Below are 15,421 nucleotides of genomic sequence, written 5' to 3'. Positions count from 1 at the left end.
CAGAACTCATTCTACAGGCGAAACCAAGATGAAACGTCAAACAGGAAATGAGCAGAATTTCTGAAGCTCTGTTTTCTAATGTCTCCTTATATGGCTGTGAATGCGACAGGAATAAGCTTAGACCTTCTGCCGTTTCCCCAAGATGTCGGCAGCATTGTGACGTATTTGTAGGCATATCATTGGAAGATTGACCATAAGAGACTACATTTTCCAAGTGTCCGCCTGGTGTCCTGCGTCGAAACTGGTGCGCAAAGCCAGGTGCAAGTATTTTTCCATTTGATTGAGAGGAGAAACCATGCTTCCACGAACGATATATCATCGAAGAGATATGTGAAAAACACCTTGAGGATTGATTCTAAACAACGTTTGCCATGTTTTCAGTCGATATTATGGAGTTAATTTGGAAAAAAGTTCGTGTTTTGAGGACTGAATTTTCGGGTTTTTTTGGTAGCCAAATGTGATGTACAAAACGGAGCTATTTCTAATACACAAATAATATTTTTGGAAAAACTGAGCATTTGCTATCTAACTGAGAGTCTCCTCATTGAAAACATCCGAAGTTCTTCAAAGGTAAATTCTTTTATTTGAAGGCTTTTATGTTTTTGTTGAAATGTTGCGTGCTGGATGCTAACGCTAATGCTAACGCTAAATGCTACGCTAGCTAGCTACTTTTACACAAATGATTGTTTTCCTATGGTTGAGAAGCATATTTTGAAAATCTGAGATGACAGTGTTGTTTACAAAAGGCTAAGCTTGAGCGATGGCATATTTATTTCATTTCATTTGCGATTTTCATGAATAGTTAACGTTGCGTTATGGTAATGAGCTTGAGTCTGTATTCACGATCCCGGATCCGGGATGGGGAGATCAGAAAGGTTAACCTAACCATAACCTAACCGTAGGCTGTCTGTGTATTATATTTTGTTAAACTTGTGGTCTCTCTCATGTTTGTTTGACAGATGAAGACTACTGTGGTGATGCAGATTCTGATCTGAGTGTACCAATGCCACAGCAGCATAAAGATGCTGATACTTAATGGGAGGTTCCAGCACTGACTGATCACAGTTACGTGTCAAGAGAACCAGTCAACAAGCCCACCTGCCACAAACAAATCCAATGTGGTGGTGCAGAGCCATTGACCCACACCATCCTGAAGAATGACACTAGCTCAGTGTTGTATACTGGCCTTCCTCTTGGTGTTTTCTTTGACCATGTAGCATTTCTGCAAAAATCCTTAACGGCTAACTTCAAGATGCATATCACTGATCAAATACTGATAACCTTGATGAAGCAGAATCTACTCCAGGGTGATTTTGCTGAACACTTTGCTGTGTCCCAGGGAGTAGTGAGCAGAATCCTTTCCTATTGGATTGACACAAGTGGAGGAGCACATGAGGATCTACATTCCATGACTTCCTAGGGAGACAATCCAGAACACAATGCAGACCAGCTGTCTGACGAGGATATCACAAGCACGAGAAGGATAGCTAATGTGCGTACACATGTTGAGAGTTATCAGTGTTCAAAATCCTCTCCCAGACTGTTCCCATCAACCTGACACACAAAATTTACAAATTAATTAGAATCTGTTCAGCATTTGTTAACATGCAGGGTGAGATCATCCATGAGGATCCCGACTGAACAGTGAGATTGTTCATAGAACTGAAATGTAACTTTATACACTATAATTTTATCCACATAAGATACTGTGTGTGTGTGTGTGTATATATACAGTGGGGCAAAAAAGTATTTAGTCAGCCACCAATTGTGCAAGTTCTCCCACTTAAAAAGATGAGAGGCTTGTAATTTTCATCATATGTACACTTCAACTATGACAGACAAAATGAGAAAAAAGATCCAGAAAATCACAGTGTAGGATTTTTAATGGATTTATTTGCAAATTATGGTGGAAAATAAGTATTTAGTCACCTACAAACAAGCAAGATTTCTGGCTCTCACAGACCTGTAACTTCTTCTTTAAGAGGCTCCTCTGTCCTCCACTCGTTACCTGTATTAATGGCACCTGTTTGAACTTGTTATCAGTATAAAAGACACCTGTCCACAACCTCAAACAGTCACACTCCAAACTCCACTATGGCCAAGACCAAAGAGCTGTCAAAGGACACCAGAAACAAAATTGTAGACATGCACCAGGCTGGGAAGACTGAATCTGCAATAGGTAAGCAGCTTGGTTTGAAGAAATCAACTGTGGGAGCAATTATTTGGAAATGGAAGACATACAAGACCACTGATAATCTCCCTCGATCTGGGTCTCCACGCAAGATCTCACCCCGTGGGGTCAAAATGATCACAAGAACGGTGAGCAAAAATCCCAGAACCACACGGGGGGACCTAGTGAATGACCTGCAGAGAGCTGGGACCAAAGTCACAAAGCCTACCATCTGTAACACACTACGCCGCCAGGGACTCAAATCCTGCAATGCCAGACGTATCCCCCTGCTTAAGCCAGTACATGTCCAGGCCCGTCTGAAATTTGCTAGAGAGCATTTGGATGATCCAGAAGAAGATTGGAAGAATGTCATATGGTCAGATGAAACTAAAATATAACTTTTGGTAAAAACTCAACTCGTGGTGTTTGGAGGACAAAGAATGCTGAGTTGCATCCAAAGAACACCATACCTACTGTGAAGCATGGGGGTGGAAACATCATGCTTTGGGGCTGTTTTTCTGCAAAGGGACCAGGATTACTGATCCGTGTAAAGGAAATAATGAATGGGGCCATGTATCGTGAGATTTTGAGGGAAAAACTCCTTCCATCAGCAAGGGCATTGAAGATGAAACGTGGCTGGGTCTTTCAGCATGACAATGATCCCAAACACACCGCCCGGGCAACAAAGGAGTGGCTTCGTAAGAAGCATTTCAAGGTCCTAGAGTGGCCTAGCCAGTCTCCAGATCTCAACCCCATAGAAAATCTTTGGAGGGAGTTGAAAGTCCGTGTTGCCCAGCAACAGCCCCAAAACATCACTGCTCTAGAGGAGATCTGTATGGAGGAATGGGCCAAAATACCAGCAACAGTGTGTGAAAACCTTGTGAAGACTTACAGAAAACGTTTGACCTCTGTCATTGCCAACAAAGGGTATATAACAAAGTATTGAGATAAACTTTTGTTATTGACCAAATACTTATTTTCCACCATAATTTGCAAATAAATTCATAAAAAATCCTACAATGTGATTTTCTGGAAATGTTTTCCTCATTTTGTCTGTCATAGTTGAAGTGTACCTATGATGAAAATTACAGGCCTCTCTCATCTTTTTAAGTGGGAGAACTTGCACATTTGGTGGCTGACTAAATACGTTTTTGCCCCACTATATTTCCTGTTTAATCTGAATCATTTTAATGGTCCTACATTTGAAATGTACTGTAACTTTGCCTGTTCCTGATAATTACAGTTATCCACTAGGTGCCACTATCATGCCTTCTAAAATCTATTTAAAATACATTTTCTTCAACACCAACATGTCTAACAGACCAAGAAGGAAGACAACTGTTTATCAAGTGCCACACTGTTTTGTTCATTTGTGACCTTGAAAACCAAACCCAGAATCAAACTGAAAACACATTTTAAACTCTTGGAGATGAGTTACGGTATGCTTAGGTAAGTTCATGGACTGCCATATGAGAAGAAAGAGCTATACAAGGTACAATAAATATATGTATAAATCATAAGGAGTTATCCTTAGGCATTAGATAAACATGTATGAAGCAAGCTGTACAAGGCAAGACAAAAAAAACAAGAAGAATTATGCTAATATTATCAGGTAAATGTGCACATGAAGAGAACTTGCAAGACAAAAAAAACACCAAGAGTTATGCTTCGATAATAAGGTGGAGCTGACAGAGTGAGCTTTACTAGGCACAAAATAAGAACTATTCAAAAACAAAGTATTATGACCCAAGCCCAGATACCACAAATTAACATGTTTGAAGCACAGAGTTAGTCTGCCTGACTGGAACTCCTATTCAATTCTTGGCAGCATATCTATGAAATAGAATGCCTTCAGTTTAGGGATAACATCATCAGTTCAGCCAGGCTCACACAGTTCAGTCAGACTCCCACTTCTTACTCAGAACAGGTCATTTGATTTCTAGAAGTTCTTGAGAGTTTAACACTCCATCGGGGCTTGCAGAAAGCCATGGCTCTTGACACTCACTACTATGCCTCTACTCTCCAGACTAAACCCACAGCTCTCTATCCATGTGTAGGCCACCTGCTTGTTCTCATTGCCATATGTGGTTGCTGAGTTCCCATGGAACCTTGGGAAGAGATGCTCCCGCACAAAGTTGTCAGGATATGCAGATTGCAGCTAGCTAGCTAACGTTCGCAAAAAGACAAGAATGCCACAACGGAAGTCCTCCACAAAACAGAACATTCGGACATTGTTTTTGTGTTGTTATGTGTTAATAACATTTAGACTACGTTACCCAGTATAACCGATGTGAAATGGCTAGCTAGTTAGCGGGGTGCGCATTAATAGCATTTCAATCGGTGACATCACTCGCTCTGAGACCTTGAATCAAATCAAATGTATTTATATAGCCCTTCTTACATCAGCTGATATATCAAAGTGCTGTACAGAAACCCAGCCTAAAACCCCAAACAGCTAGCAATGCAGGTGTAGAAACATGGTGGCTAGGAAAAACTCCCTAGAAAGGCAAAAACCTAGGAAGAAACCTAGAGAGGAAACAGGCTATGAGGGGAAGTAGTTGTTCCCCTTGCTACGCAAGGGCTGTGGCTTTTGTGACACGATGAGTAACGATGCTTCGAGGGTGGCTGTTGTTGATGTGTGCAGAGGGTCTCTGGTTCGAGTCCAGGTAGGGGCGAGGAGAGGGACGGAAGCTATACTGTTACACCAGCAGGCTATGCGGGGGACAGGTGGTTGAAGAACGCCTTGCATGGCTAAACATGGAGTTTTCTAGCTGAAGTATATGTTCATTCAAAGTAGTTAAACGTAAGCCCCATTTGTCATTATACAAGGAACAAACATATCATGGTGTCAGATTGGTAGTAGCTAAGACGAGACAGAGAAAAGAAAGGAGAAAAGAAAGGAGTAACTGCAAATTTCAGAGAAGAAAATTGAACATTCTACCACAAATCAAGTGACATGAGTAGTCGAAGATGCTAGCTTGCAAGAGTGAGAGCAACGAGCCGCGAGAGTGACAGCAGTGAGAGCGAGGCTGCATTGGAATCTGTTGACGAGCAAGTTGATGAGCAACATACTGAAGTAAGAGAAATTGACACTGTTCCTGTTCTCCTTCATGGATAGGCTTAGTCCTCCTACTCCTTTGCAGTTAGCAGGCAATCTAGCTGACAATTGGAAACATTTAAATTAGACTCAATGTCTATCTAGCAGCCAGTGGTGCAGGGGGGGATGATAACAAATGGAAAGCTTCCATTTTTCTTAATGTTATTGGAAAGGATGCATTGGACATTTACAATAGCTTTCAGCAAGACGAGGCAAACTTGACATTGACTGTGCTAATGGCTAAATATGAGGAGTACCTTGTAACAAGTCAGAATGTCACGTTTACCAGAAGAACACAAAATATGTACTGATGACAAAATTACTCCAGTTGTGCCTGTATGCAGAAAAGTTCCATTTGCACTGAGGAAAAAGCTCAAAGAGGAACTCGGACGCATGGAAAAGATGGACGTCATCACAAAAATGGATGAACCTACAGACTGGGTAAGCTCACTGGTTATTGTGGTGAAAAAGAACGCCGATCTCAGGATATGTCTAGACCTGAGAGATCTCAACAAAGCAATCAAGAAAAAGCATTTCAAATTGCTAACCAGAGAAGAGATAATGTCGCAGTTTGCTGGAGCAAAGTAGTTCAGTAAGCTTGATGCCTCATCAGGATTCTGGCAAATGAAGCTAGATGATGCAAGCTCAAGGCTATACACATTCAACACACCTGAGGGTAGGTACAGATTTCTTCGTCTACCATATGGGATTCTGTCAGCGCCAGAGGTCTACCACAAGACAATCCACATGATCTTCGAGCACATTCGAGGAGTGGAGACTATGATAGATGACATCATCGTCTGGGGGTCCACAAAAGAAGAACACGATGCGAGAGTGAGACGTGCTGGAGATGACACGGAAAGTCAACCTAAAACCAAACAAGGACAAATGCGAGTTTGGTGTGAAAACACTTACCTTCGTGGGAGACGGACTTTCAGAGGACGGAGTCAAACCAGACCTGAGGAAAACATCAGCCATCAACAACATGGAGCGCCCGAAGAACAAGCATGATGTGTGACGCTTCATGGGCATGATCACCTACCTTGTAAAGTTCATACCTCAACTGTCAGCACAGTCTGCTTTTCACGACTTCTACCGAAGGTAGCTCCTATCCCTGTTCGGGCGGCGCTCGGTGGTCATCACCGATCCCTTTTTCCTTTTCTGTTTGTTTTGTCTTTGGTCTTTTTTACACCTGGTTTAATTTGCGTTAATTTCTGTGTGTATTTATGTACCCTGTTGCCTGCCTAAGTTTGTGCGGGATTAGTATTTCATTGTGATGTGCTCGGTTAGGTTATGCCGTTATTTGTTTTCACAGATTCTTAAGTGTATGATTGTCGGAACTTTGTTTGTTCCTTCGTGCGTTTGTACGGGTTCTCTGTTGTCGAGGGAGTTGTACCTTTTCGATTGTGCCATTCCTGTGTTGGTGGACTTTCCTATTAAAACACACTTCTCAGACATCCCTGCTCTCCTGCGCCTGACTCCTACACCTACCACCTAGACGCAACAGTATCACACCACTCCACTCAGATGTCTTCTGGAACAGAAAAACAAATGGGAATGGTCCCATGAACAGGAAAACTGCTTCAAAAACCTATAGAAGACAATCACAGAAGAGCCAGTGCTCATGTTCTATGATCCAGAGAAAAGCACAAGGAATTCTGCAGATGAGTCAGTTTGGCTTGGGAGCAGTACTTCCTCAACTGCATGACGACACATGGCAACCCGTCGCTTATGCGTCCAGAGCCTTGACAGGCGCAGAGACAAGGTATGCACAAATAGAGAAAGAACTACTGGCAAGCACATACGCTTGCGAAAGGTTTCACCAATACATCTACGGACGAGACTTCGAAGTAGAAACCGACCACAAACCATTGGTGTCAATCATGTCTAAGCCACTGAATGATTGTCCAATGAGAATACAGAGAATGTTGATCAGACAGCAAAAGTATTATGTGAAGATGATCTTGACCCCGGGAAAGTTTATGTTCGCCGGCGACACTCTTTCTCGAGCAGTCGACAAGAAGGAGAGCCTCGACACACAGAAAAACACTGAGGTTCAGGCCTATGTTGACATGATCGTATCATCACTTACGGTGTCTTCTGAGAGAATGGAGAAGATCAAAAGAGAGACACAACACTGATAGGATGGCCCGCACAGAAAAACAACTGTCCAAGGAGAATACAGGATTACTGGATGTGCAGAGCAGAGCTCACCGTTGTGGATTACATAGTGTTGAAAGGCAACAAGATTGTCATTCTCATAACACTACGCAAAGAAATGCTACAGAAAACACACAAGGGCCACTTGTGTGAGGAAAAATGCAAACGACGAATACGATAAGTAATGTGCTGGCCAAGAATGAACCAGGAAATCAGCCAGACCACTGCTTCATGTGAAATGTGTTTGACTTACAGGCCAAAGCAGCAAGCAGAGCCGCTAATGCCTCATCCAGTACCCAACAGACCCTACTACAAAGTTGGAGTTGACTTTTTTGACTGCAATGGCAAAAGTCACACTGTTGTTACCGACTACTACTCAAACTACCCTGAAATAGCCACACTGCCAACTACTTCCCGCAGAGCTGTAATCACCTACCTGAAATCAGTCTTCGCAAGACATGGGGTTGCGTCTGAACTGTACTCGGACAATGGCCCGCAGTTCTCAAGTTCAGAATTTTTGATCGTTCGCTAACGACTTGGGATTCCGACACAACACCTCTAGGCCCAACTACCCAAGTTCCAATGGCTTTGCAGAGAGTTCAGTCAAAATTGTCAAAGGTCTGATGAAAAAGGCACACGATGGAAAGGAGGATTTCCTAAAAAATATGATGATCTACCGCAGCGCACCGCTGCAGAACGGACTTTCACCTGCACAAATGTTGATGGGACGTCGCATCAGAACCAACCTACCCATCAATGAGGACTTGCTAACACCCAGAGGTACTCACAAAGTCAAACTCGAAGGAAAAACAGAAAGACAGACAAAAACAGCGACACGACAAAAGTGCAAGACACCTACCTGAACTGATACCCGGAGATCATGTACGACTCCGAGACATCACTACAGGAACCTGGATACAGCAAGGGTGTGTGCAGAAAGAAGTTGCACCGCAATCCTATGAGACCCAAACGGAGCATGGATCACAACTGAGACGAAACAGAGTGGATCTAAGGCTTCAGCCATTCACTCAAGGAACTGAGGATCATCAGGGGGATACTGCTGAAGCGTCAAATGCCTTTAGCAATGGACAATTCAGTCAGAACACTGACAATGAACGCTGTCCAACTGTTTCAGGAAGCATTTCAGCAGAACGACCAAAAAGGACAAAAAAGGGGCACCTGGACTGAATGTTTTGTTTATGTGAAAAGAAATAGAGCCACAATAGAGTATTGTTGGACAGACTATATTTAGTTAAAAAATATATATTAAAAAAAGAAAAAAAAGAAGAAAAACATTGGGGGAAAGAAATGTGTGTTATTGAAAATGGCATGTTATGCAGGTTGATTAAACAAATGTGATGTGACGTGTTGTTACATGGAAAAGTAGTTTTCTTTTAAAGGAAAGAAGATGTGTTGTTATGTGTTAATAACATTTAGACTACGTTACCCGGCAGGCTATGCGGGGGGCAGGTGGTTGAAGAATGCCTTGCATGGCTAAAAATGTTGTTTTCTAGCTGAAGTATATGTTCATTAAAAGTAGTTAAACCTACGCCCGGTTTGTCATTATATAAAGAACAAACATAACAGTTTTGTTTCCGGGTCCTTAAATAAGGTGAATCGCCTCTCCCAACACAAGACGGAAAGGACAAGACATGGGTGTTCTGACTGCTTATATGTAGACACTTAATTGGTCCATTCTCAATGTTTGTACATTTACGGACGTGGCATTTAACGGAAGTTTATTATATCCACCAATTGAAATAGAGGTCATATGGATTCGTCTAGAGTTTGCAAACCCCTTTGTTTGTTTGGTCGTCCTTAAATATTGGCCAAATTGATCATTTTGTGTGTGTGAGTGAAGGAATAAATGTGTACAGAAGTAGAAAAGAGAAGTAAAGATGTCAGAACTTTGGGATGATATGAGGCTTTTAAAATTCATTATGATATTCTCTTACCTGCCATTCATCCATTGTTCCATGGATTTTATGCAATATTTACAATGCATGTCTTTCAAGCTTCCATTGGTTTATAGATTACCTATTTGTAGACCAGATATGAATATGCTCATTTCAAAGGTCACACTTTATTGCACATGTGATGTTCTGTATACTCAAACCGATTCTTACAATTGAGAGCCTGTCTATAGTCACATTTTGGGGAGGAAATATCAGCTTCTGACAGCACATTATAATCATCCAAAACAGATTCATCCTACAATATATTAAGCATGGGAACAAAGTAGTCTACCCAAGTTAAAATATAACCTAACTGTTCTGTTCTCAAGAACTGCTCAGAGTAACTCATCGGCTACAGCAGGTAAGGTGACAAAGTATGAGCCAAATGTCTAAAGGTGTTCTTGTGTATACTTGTATAAATGTATAAGGACATTTAAAACATGAAAGTTGAAAGTTCAAGCTCTGTGGTCAATTGAAAATTATGTGGAGAGGATGGGTACAGAACTTCAACTTCAAACAGTAAAATAAAGTGCTGTAACGGTACACAGAACTGTCAATTGTTGTCTGTTGCACCGGTTTACTACTACAGTCTACATGTAGTCTAGTATGTAATAGTCTAATCATGTCTCAAGTGTCATTATCAATAATTAACACATTCTTTCAATGAAATAAGATCGAGAACAAATAGTTTGGATAGAAAACAACTTTTGGAAAGAGTGTACTTAAAAGATGAATGCAGTGGCTGTGTGACCTGATTTTGTTGAAGCCTCTTCCCAATAGCTGAACAACTGTACCTTCTGCACATGTGCTACTTTACGGTGAAAGGCACGTTGTTCAAACTTCTTTGTCTACTGTAACCACAGAGAATGAGAGAGGGCTCGAGTGGCCATTTTAGCAGGGGCAGTGTCATTGAGGGCGTCCACCATGCTTCAGGCATTTTAAAGTAGACAAAGTAGTCAACTGGGTCGGGATTCTAATGAGTTGTAGCCTCAATGGCACTGCCACGGCATTTTTCAATTTAGGTGAACCCTCAGAGTACTGTAAATCACATTCAATTCAATTCTATTGACATGCTTGCTTTATTTACAGGTGGCGTTTGAAAACTCCAAGTTCTAAAGATGGTACCTCCGCTTTGCTTTCAACACCTCAAACAATACTGGGCCATGTACAGGTTAAGACTGATAAGGAAAAGCTGCTTGACCCAAATTAAATTACTTGGCTTTGATACTAGACTGTGTCATTCTTCCAGACCTCCAGTAGATTTGATCGGTATCAACTACCCAGCAGAAACAATCAATGGGAGAAAATACAGAGACAACCATCAGACCAGTCAGATGCCTCTTTCTAAAATAAACCACATCTTAAAAGCTAATGAGTACAGTTATAAAGTCAATGGATATGATGGACGAAATTCTGTTAACTCAATTTTAGGGTTAGATAGTAACATCTTGGCATCAAATGCTCTGAATGAGGACCGCAGGAGTGCAGCGACTTGTCTCCAGAGTAAGGGAATGCTTTTGGGGGTTTTCGATGGACATGCAGGTTATGCGTGCGCCCAGGCAGTCAGTGAAAGGCTCTTCTACTACATTGCTGTGGCTCTACTCCCAGTGAAGACCTTAATGGACATTGAGGATGCAGTTGAGAATGAAAGGCCGGTGTTACCCATGCTACAGTGGCACAAGCACCCAAATGACCATACCAGCAGAGACTCTGGGAAGCTTTACTTCAACAGCCTTAGGACGTACTGGCAAGAGAGGATCGATCTAGAGGAGGATGAGGACAGGGACGTCCAAACGGCTTTGATGAATGCATTCAAGAGGTTGGACAATGACATTTCACTTGAGGCCCAGGTGGACTTTGGGGACCCCTTTTCCCACTTCACCCCTCTTCGGGTGGCTCTGTCAGGGTGCACAGCATGTGTCGTCCATGTGGATGGAGATGACCTGCATGTGGCCAACCTGGGGGATAGCAGGGCCGTGCTGGGAGTCCAAGAGGAGAACGGGACCTGGTCAGCACACACCATCAGTAACGACCACAATGCCCAAAACGCAGACGAGTTGCAGAGGGTTCTATCGGAGCACCCTGCGCTCGAACACAAGACGGTAGTCAAACACGACAGGCTACTGGGTCTTCTCATGCCCTTCAGAGGGTTCGGAGACATGAAGTTTAAATGGAGTGGTGAAATGTTGAACCGGGTGTATGAAACAAGATCAGACATCTTGTCGGCCAATGAGTTTAAGATGCTCCCACCTAACTACCACACCCCACCATATCTCATTGCTGAGCCAGAGGTGACAATCCACACACTGAGGCCAAAGGACAAGTTTCTGATCATGGCAACTGATGGACTATGGGAGCTGATGCACAGGCAAACTGTGGTGCAGGTCATAGGAGAACATCTGACTGGTCTACACTGGCAGAAACCTGTATCTGGGCTGTCTTTCACACTGGGACAGATGCACAGGTTGCTCCAGGAGAGGAAAAGCAGAGCCATTTTTGCTTTAGATGATGAGAACTCTGCAACACATCTGATCCGACATGCTTTAGGGAGTGATGGCTTTGGTACTGTGGACCCAAGGCGCTTGTCGAAAATGCTCAGCTTGCCTCAGGACCTGGCAAGGATGTACAGGGATGACATAACAATTGTTGTAATCCATTTAAATAGTGCCAACATGTAAGCCAATTAAAGATCAGACATTAAGGGGGATAAGGGGCTCTATTTTTGGCTGGCGCTAAGAATGGCGCTCTTGTCAAACTGGGGCTCTGACATTTTCCAAGAGAGATATTATGATGCCGGTGACCCTCATATTTTGAAATATTTCAGTTGTTTTCTGTTCTATTTGATTAGAAAGTCCTCTGTAGGCTTACCAACTATAACGAAGCCGAGTTCAACAGCAAGGCTTCATTGCGTCTTTTTTATCCTGGCTATGCATATGCCAAGCAGCCTATCAAGATTTTTTTATTTTTTACTCGTGAGTGCAGTTTTGGAGGTTTAGACAATTTTCACACCTGCATAGCCTTCTTCATTTCGCGTGTTTCTGTATCTATCCCCATTTTCACATACAGTGCCTTGCGAAAGTATTCGGCGCCCTTGAACTTTGCGACCTTTTGCCACATTTCAGGCTTCAAACATAAAGATATAAAACTGTATTTTTTTGTGAAGAATCAACAACAAGTGGGACACAATCATGAAGTGGAACGACATTTATTGGATATTTCAAACTTTTTTAACAAATCAAAAACTGAAAAATTGGGCGTGCAAAATTATTCAGCCCCCTTAAGTGAATACTTTGTAGCGCCACCTTTTGCTGCGATTACAGCTGTAAGTCAGTTGGGGTATGTCTCTATCAGTTTTGCACATCGAGAGACTGAAATGTTTTCCCATTCCTCCTTGCAAAACAGCTCGAACTCAGTGAGGTTGGATGGAGAGCATTTGTGAACAGCAGTTTTCAGTTCTTTCCACAGATTCTCGATTGGATTCAGGTCTGGACTTTGACTTGGCCATTCTAACACCTGGATATGTTTATTTTTTAACCATTCCATTGTAGATTTTGCTTTATGTTTTGGATCATTGTCTTGTTGGAAGACAAATCTCCGTCCCAGTCTCAGGTCTTTTGCAGACTCCATCAGGTTTTCTTCCAGAATGGTCCTGTATTTGGCTCCATCCATCTTCCCATCAATTTTAACCATCTCCCCTGTCCCTGCTGAAGAAAAGCAGGCCCAAACCATGATGCTGCCACCACCATGTTTGACAGTGGGGATGGTGTGTTCAGGGTGATGAGCTGTGTTGCTTTTAAGCCAAACATAATGTTTTGCATTGTTGCCAAAAAGTTCAATTTTGGTTTCATCTGACCAGAGCACCTTCTTCCACATGTTTGGTGTGTCTCCCAGGTGGCTTGTGGCAAACTTTAAACGACACTTTTTATGGATATCTTTAAGAAATGGCTTTCTTCTTGCCACTCTTCTATAAAGGCCAGATTTGTGCAATATACGACTGATTGTTGTCCTATGGACAGAGTCTCCCACCTCAGCTGTAGATCTCTGCAGTTCATCCAGAGTGATCATGGGCCTCTTGGCTGCATCTCTGATCAGTCTTCTCCTTGTATGAGCTGAGAGTTTAGAGGGACGGCCAGGTCTTGGTAGATTTGCAGTGGTCTGATACTCCTTCCATTTCAATATTATCGCTTGCACAGTGCTCCTTGGGATGTTTAAAGCTTGGGAAATCTTTTTGTATCCAGATCCGGCTTTAAACTTCTTCACAACAGTATCTCGGACCTGCCTGGTGTGTTCCTTGTTCTTCATGATGCTCTCATGACGCTTTTAACGGACCTCTGAGACTATCACAGTGCAGGTGCAGTTATACGGAGACTTGATTACACACAGGTGGATTGTATTTATCATCATTAGTCATTTAGGTCAACATTGGATCATTCAGAGATCCTCACTGAACTTCTGGAGAGAGTTTGCTGCACTGAAAGTAAAGGGGCTGAATAATTTTGCACGCCCAATTTTTCAGTTTTTGATTTGTTAAAAAAGTTTGAAATATCCAATAAATGTCATTCCACTTTATGATTGTGTCCCACTTGTTGTTGATTCTTCACAAAAATATACAGTTTTATATCTTTATGTTTGAAGCCTGAAATGTGGCAAAAGGTCGCAAAGTTCAAGGGGGCAGAATACTTTCGCAAGGCACTGTATACACCCCAGCTAGCACAGTGGATCTGGGACGATTCCGGCTGAGAGTCGGGGCACTCGGCTGAGAGTCAGTCTCGGCTGACGTCATGTGGCCCGGGTCTGGGCCGCCTTCGGCAGTATTACTTATGGCTAGGATGTGGGGATTGAGCTCAGGCCGATTCCGGTGAGAGTTATCTGTCCCAAATGTATTACTTGGGGCTCGGGGCGATTGGGGCTACTCTCTGGCAGATAATTACATGGGCTGCTTTATATAATTAACATTTCATTATTTATTTTTCCATATTTCCTCAGTTTTTGTGATCAAAAAATACCTTTAACATTTAAATGAAATTCTTTTAGAGTCCTGTGTAGTATTTTGATACTTTGTGCAGGGCAATTGATAAGCATTAAACACTTCGTGGATGGAGCCTCCCGAGTGGTGCAGTGGTCTAAGACACTGCATCGCAGTGAAAACTGCATTTCTACAGATGCTGGTTCAAGACCCGTGCTGGCCTTGACCGGGAGACCCATGAGGCTACGGACAATTAACCCAGCGTCGTCTGAGTTAGGGGAGGGTTTGGCAGGCCGTGATGTCCTTGTTCCATCGCATTGTAGTGACTCCTGTGGCGGGCCAGGCGCATGCACACTGACATGGTCACCAGGTGTATGGTGTTTCCTCTGACAAAATGTTTTTTTGTGGATGGGTATAATTTATATGTATAAAAGGTATAATAGTAATATTTAAAATGACAAAAATCAGGTAATTTTTGTATACATTTTTTTTATTTGTATCGGGCTGCTTCTAGGGGATTCTGGTAAAATGCCGGCAAAGTCAGCTGAATTCCGATAGACGGAAACGGCCCAACGTACTTAGCTGATTCTGTGCAGTCATTTATCTTGATTCCGGGCGGAGTCCGACACCCGATTCCGGGCCGATTCAATCAGTTTCAGCCCCCCGGAAGAGGCTTCTGGGCCGATTCCTCATTGATAGCTGGGGCTCATCCAACTTATTTACATTGTTCAGTCCTATAATACCATATCAACAGCAGATATCTTGCCTATTAAGTATGTACCTCACATATACAATACCATTTATAGAAGCATAATATTTTTACTTTTGGAGATGCGTGAATGTAATGTGTAAAATACCAACAGTACATGATGAAGCCATCTAGAACAGTGTGGACTGCAAACACCAAACATATTTAGCAAAACTGGATGCAATTCTACTGTTGCTATTATTCGTTACTGTATGCTATTTAATAAAGGCATCAATCCACTAATATGTGAATATTCCGTGCCCTCAAGCCAAATTGGAGTTGATGATAACGCAAACCGCCAACAGCATACACAACTTGAGACAAC

General features: G+C 42.5%; 1 protein-coding gene across 1 annotated transcript; it reads left to right on the top strand.

Annotated features, from left to right (window-relative positions):
- Positions 1-9,532: 9,532 nt before the first annotated feature.
- Positions 9,533-12,519, top strand: si:ch211-15p9.2 (uncharacterized protein LOC562650 homolog). Its single transcript, XM_021609077.2, has 2 exons — positions 9,533-9,743; positions 10,472-12,519. The coding sequence occupies exon 2, from the start codon at positions 10,501-10,503 to the stop codon at positions 12,058-12,060; it is 1,560 nt and encodes a 519-aa protein (XP_021464752.1). The 5' UTR covers positions 9,533-9,743; positions 10,472-10,500; the 3' UTR covers positions 12,061-12,519.
- The last annotated feature ends 2,902 nt before the right edge of the window (positions 12,520-15,421 follow it).

This window comes from Oncorhynchus mykiss, chromosome 7 (genome assembly GCF_013265735.2).
Source record: "Oncorhynchus mykiss isolate Arlee chromosome 7, USDA_OmykA_1.1, whole genome shotgun sequence".
In the NCBI taxonomy this organism is placed as follows: Eukaryota; Metazoa; Chordata; class Actinopteri; order Salmoniformes; family Salmonidae; genus Oncorhynchus; species Oncorhynchus mykiss.
Note: the sequence above shows the minus strand (reverse complement) of the source record. Positions and strands in the feature narration are given on the sequence as shown.

Bases quoted from the DNA above. Each gene is read 5' to 3' on its own strand.
- si:ch211-15p9.2 (XM_021609077.2), top strand. From the start codon at position 10,501: ATGGTACCTCCGCTTTGCTTTCAACACCTCAAACAATACTGGGCCATG.